This window comes from Pygocentrus nattereri, chromosome 24 (assembly GCF_015220715.1).
Source record: "Pygocentrus nattereri isolate fPygNat1 chromosome 24, fPygNat1.pri, whole genome shotgun sequence".
NCBI lineage: Eukaryota > Metazoa > Chordata > Actinopteri > Characiformes > Serrasalmidae > Pygocentrus > Pygocentrus nattereri.
Genome location: NC_051234.1, coordinates 7,018,630 through 7,024,629, shown reverse-complemented (window position 1 = coordinate 7,024,629; position 6,000 = coordinate 7,018,630). Strand labels below are relative to the sequence as shown.

General features: G+C 38.9%; 1 protein-coding gene across 2 annotated transcripts in view; it reads left to right on the top strand.

The window, feature by feature from the left end:
• The window catches only part of fam171a1 (family with sequence similarity 171 member A1), a 64,375-nt gene that overhangs the window by 35,289 nt on the left and 23,086 nt on the right, over positions 1 to 6,000 (top strand). For both annotated transcript variants that reach the window (XM_017715633.2, XM_037534168.1), the window contains exon 4: positions 3,394 to 3,552. In XM_017715633.2, coding sequence (XP_017571122.2) covers positions 3,394 to 3,552 — 159 coding nt within the window. The remainder of the gene's footprint in view (positions 1 to 3,393; positions 3,553 to 6,000) is intronic.

The window sequence follows — 6,000 nt, the reverse complement described above, 5'->3', positions numbered from 1 at the left end:
ATTAAACTAAGATAATACAATGTTAATCGTCATTTTTAATGGAGAAAATTCTCACATTTGTGGGTTTCTTTGGTCGCCCAGCCATCTCGCCGACCTTTCTTATTATCTCATAACTTTCTGTTTGGAGTGTGGTCTCTGAAAAACCTCTGTTTGGAGGACCATGTAGCCCTAGCACCTCGCCCTGCCCCTCTATCTCAACAAAATCGGGACAACCTACCCTTTCCAAAACAAAAAAACCTCGCAAAACAGAGGGCTAAGGGCAAAGTTTTAGGGGTGAGGGGTGAAATGGGATTGGGCCTTAGAGTAATAATCATTAGTGGCACCCCTACAGGAGAGCAACACTAAGGAAGAGTGGGGCACTGGGTAATAAACATTAAAGAGAGAGAGACAAAAGAAAGTGGGGGGTGGGACATAACTAAGGATAAGCACTCCTTGGGGACCTCTCTGACAGACAGCTGGGGGATCCATCAGGTTGGAATCTATGTGGGTGGGTGTGTGTTATATATTTCCTACACTGCAGATTCAGTGGTGGATGGGATGGTGGTGTGTCCATGCATAAATATGTTATGTGTTGGAAAGCACAGAGTGGTCTGCAGGCACTCTGCCAGTCTTTACGGCACCATCCCTCTAATTAGTTTAGGGATGTATTATCTGTTTATGGGAATCTATTTAAGGCCACCCCAAATAATGTGAATAGTATTAGTTTCTCTCTTTAATGCTCAAACTTGTTGTCTTATAAGGCTACCAATTTTATAGCCTGAAATAAATTGGTTAAGCAGCCAATATAGGGAAAGTCAAATCACTGCTGCTTTACTTAAATGTTAAAATAAATGAATTGCAGCCACATTAGTTTTGAATACATCATTAATTCCTGCCAGTTACCCGCATCACCTCGCTTCTGAGCACAACTGTTCCACATGGCTTTGGAAGCTAGAAGAGCAAAGATGGCTCAGAATCCCAACTGGGGGCACTTTAAATTATTGGTTGATCAGTGTAAAATTTACAGTAAGAGTTAAGTATACCATAGAGACTCAAAAGGCCTGATGAATTTTCTGAAATAAGAAAAAAATACCCATTTGCCAAGTAAATGCATGTTTTTCAAAATATGCATCAAGGTGATATTCTGTATATGTTTGAAATATATGTTAATATAAATCACTGCTGTTATTGCATACACTTAATTCATATATGTACTGATATTTCAGTACTTTCCCGTATTTTTGTGTGCATCCTGTTCACGCTGCCTTACATTGCTGTTTTCAGTGGGGATGACGACAAGAGTCTCACATCATTAGTACAACTAAGGAGCTGCATTGCAAGTACAACACTAACAAGGCCATCAAATTGAAATATAGTTAAGAAAGTATGCGCACTAGGTGAACTTTTAAATAGATAGATAGATAAATAAAGAAAGATTATTGTGCCTCCGTACATTTTTGATGCATAAGTAGGTGATAAAAATCATCTATTATCTGGTCTCGGGCCCCAAAAACATAATAATACATAATATATTCACCTATAAGAAGGAGGACTTTCCATGAAATGAGTACGAACTGACTTTATGTACAGCATGTAGCGGTGTTGTTCTGCTGTTTTTTGGGGGTTTTTTTTAAGCAGACAGTGGGTGTAGAAGACGTTTATAGTGGGATGGGAAGTGGGGGGACTATAGCTCGTGTCATGTCTGTGGAATGCAGACTCCCCACAATGGAAACTTGATGACATCACCACTCTCTAGAGAGCCATACAGGACTGCCTAGACTCAATCATGTAGTGACCTACTCGAGAGAGAGAGAGAGAGAGAGAGAGAGAGAGAGAGAGAGAGAGAAAGAAAGCTTTAGAGGGAGAGGAGGATGGAGAGAAAGAGTTGAAGGAAAAGATTAAGTTAAAGTAATATTATTTGACAACAAAAACTAATTTATGGTTTTTCCTGTACCCCAAACGTAGCTGAGAAGCCAAGACGTTTTGTGGCTGAAGGTTACTTCTGTTTTGCATTGGAGCTACGTAGCTGATGTGGTTAAGAAGCAGTGGAAGTTAATACCCACAAATGAGCAAACTGCATGCCTAAACCATCACACACTTGCCCCAAATTGCATCATGTTTTTAAGTAATCATAGATGCAAATGATGAACACGTTGTTCATGTGCGGTGTGTAGGGTTGAGGAGTTATAAACGCAAAGCAGTTTATAGGTTACAGAGAATTCTGAATCGGGCATCTTAACTCTCACCCAAACATGTCACTGCAGCCTACCCGCTGATATGCTATGGTGATAGGCCAAACACAGCTAAGATAACCTAACGGAAATGTGCACAGAATTATTGCAGGTTTTTTTTTTCAGTAGCTTTCAAAGAGTGCATGTTGGTTTACATGTGTAAATTATTATTTTTGCAACCAAGACAGTCAGTTTTCTGACATTTTGTCTGAATTTCATGCGGAACATGTTTATTACTGTGTTGTATGTGCAAAATGTGCAAAGAATTATTGCAATTTTTTTTATTCGGTAGCTTTCAAAGAGTTGGTGAAAAAGGTTTGTGTGTATAATAATAATAATAATAATAATAATAATAATTTTGGAACCAAGACAGTCAGCTTTCATTTACTTTTTTGTCTGAATTTGATTTACAACAGGTTGATTTCTTTGAACTGTTTTAACCGCTATGAGGGCTTAGCGGCCATCTACAAATACAGCACAGATGCCAATCATCTGGACCCAAGTATGCTTATGAAAACTGTAGAACATAAATGATTATTAACAATCTGATTATAGTAGATGTGGGGTCTCAAAAGAAGATGTCAGCCAAATTTTGTATTGGTGTTTAGACTGTGTTATGGGAAGTGCAGATTTCTAATTACCTGAATTTGCGTAGATAGTAAAGTGCCCCAGAATTTTCATGTTCAAATGACTAACATTTTGTCATAGCAAGGATGCTGTTGGACCTCTCTACAGGAGATTGGTTTCTGAACTTCTCACATTTTTTGCTGCTCATGTCTTACTATGTTTGGTAATGTAAATTAAACCGTCTGATGTGGTTCCTGATATTGTATGACATTCTGTTATCTGTGTAAATGCTGTTTCTTTTTGTTGATTGATGGGGAATAAGCTCTCATTCATTGTCAACTACATTATGTGTAAATGTAAAGTAGCAAAAATCTGACACCAAACATGCTTGGCTGATTGACTACAGTTAGAATTTGTTACTATAAGGAATAAAGACAAATAGAAACAGAGTTTGGCAGGAAAGGTTATGCTTATTTTTAGTTTTGAATTTGCAGAGTAAACGAGGCCATTTGACTGTATATTGTAACCAACTCTGTGTGTGTGTGTGTGTGTGTGTGTGTGTGTGTGTGTGTGTGTGTGTGTGTGTGTGTGTGTGTGTGTGTGTGTGTGTGTTTAGGATCGAAGCTCCAGCCGTGGGTTCACTTCCAGAGAAGAGCGCTGAGTCTTCCTCCAAATGCCACCTACACCAACCTGACCGCCTTTCTGACTGTCAGTCACTCAGGGCAAGACACACAGCACTTCCCCTACCTGCAGGGTTTCCGTTCCAACAGCACAGGTAATAAATGTCTACTTTTATGTTATAACATCACAAAACACACACGCACATATATACACATGGGGGGGGTGACAAAAATCACTGGATCACATAGTAGAATAACCAAAACAATGTAATCTGATTTTATCCATTGTTGTAAACTATCATGTAAATACTTAACTAAGCTTTGAGTGAGGTGTGTTACAACTAGGACTGTCAATGAATATTCTGAATTCAACCAAATAATTGAATTGTTCAACAAAACAGTCTGCTCTCTCGCAAGTTCTTACGTGCGCCTGCCTTAAATGTACTGCGTGATGCACAGGAGTCACAGTGTCACTTTCATGATTTTAAATTGAAATGTTGGTCCAACAAGAACAAGTGAATAATAATAATAATAATAATGTTTATTTGTATAGCACCTTTCATATGTTACAAATGCAGCTCAAAGCGCTGCACAGTACAAAATAAAAACAACAGAGAAAGAAGATAATGAAGAATAAAAACAAAATATAATAAAGAAATGGCAGAAAATTGATATGATAATAAATACAATTAAAAGCCCTGGATAAAAGTATAAATAAAAAGATAAAAAGACAATAAAATGCAATTAACAAGATCATAACCATACTTGTAATATTCCAGTAAAAACAAAGGAAACAATAGGAAGCTAGTTAAACGTAAATAAATAAAATAAACGAATAAGTTAAAAAAAAAAAAATTTTTTAAACATGGATAGAAGGAGCCTGACAGATGTTTATTGGTAATATGTTCCAGATCTGTGGTGTATAAAAACAAAATGCTGCCTCTCCGCTCCTTTTTAAGTTTCAAATGTGGAATATGGAGCAGACTCGCACTGGATGATCAACAACAATTGTGTGGAAATGAGGGCAGAGAGTTTCAAACCCAGCTCAGCCACAAAGAGTGATCTGCACTCTGAGCAATCTAAAAAGGCCCCTGTTTGGAAATACTTCAGAGCAAAACATAAAGGCCAGTAGATGGCAAAATTGGGGGACCTATATAAAGTTGTATGCAGGCTTTGCAAGCTACAGTTAGCCTACCATTACAGCACTAGAAACGTGAGGGCACATCTTGAAAATAGGGATGAAAATGCCTCAAATTGATAATCCAGTTGGCGCAAAAGCGATGATTTACACAGCGCATGTAATCAGGTAGAATAGCCTAGAGTTTGTTGTGAGTGCTTTAACATGCCATAGCTACCATGCTATGTTTCACTGTACATTTTATACTGGAAGTGCTATTATTTATGTTAAGTTATATAAATTATGGTTTACATTGTAACTTGTTTTTGCTGTCGTTGAGATATGGGCTCCATTGAGTGCTGAAATGTTTGAACTTTGCTGACCAATCAAAAATACTGCTAAAAGTTCTCTGTGTGGAAACAGCTTACATAAAAAGAAGCAGCAATATTGCATAACTGAGTTATATCATGGACTGTGTTCTTCCTCTAGAGGTGACTATTTGTATCCCAGTTTGAATGTGACGTTATATAGATGGCTAGGTTAAGTTAACTAATGTATTATTAACAGCTTTGTTGTTTAAAGCCTGGCATTAAAGCCAGAAATCTTGTTCTTTGGTGACACTCACCGTACGGTTGAATCGCCCATCGTGTGCAGCCAAGGCCTGTGATTTATGCTCACACTGTATGAAAACACTCCGTATCCGACTGACATGGCGCAACATGGGTGCTCACGCTGCACATGAAACGCAGCCCCTACAGACGCTCTGTCTACAATAAAGCTGATTCCTTCAGAACAACACGCTGCGCCTCGGAGTCCCAATCAAAACACTGGCTGAATCTCAAATGGCTCCCTGCTCCCATATAGTGTACCACATATTAAAATAGTGGCTCCTGCACCCATAAAGTGCATCGCATGTCTGATAAACAGCCTTCTGAGGTTCAGCCATGTGTTCACAGTTCCATACTGGACAAACTGCTCTGTTTTGGTGTAGAACCCAGATTCAGCCATTTGTAAACAGTTACAGCTTTGCTAACTGGTGTCACACTGTGCACTGAAGCTGAAGAGCAGGCGGTCTACAGACAGACGGAAAACACTGTATTTATTTATACCTCGCAATTCAACTCAGTTAAATGGAGCAATGTCATCATATACAGACGCTGGTGCCACAATTGTGAAATCACTTGGTGAGGCTGCTCACACTGTGAGACAATCGACTGAAATTTCTGTCAGAAATCCATCCGATCATCCGGCTGCTCAGTTGGAGCTCGTTCGGGCAGTTAATCGAGCATCGTTACCCCTCTCTCCCTGCACGGGAAACGATGGCTGATGAAGCTAATATTCGACCCGATCATGAAATTCATTCGGCTCAGACCAAATGGGACTTTAGAATGGGCTAAAAAGGCTCAAGAGAGGGAAAAAAAACAGATTAGTATCTGTGTCAGCGGATACTAAAGGTTACCAGTATCGGGCATGAAAAAATATCAAA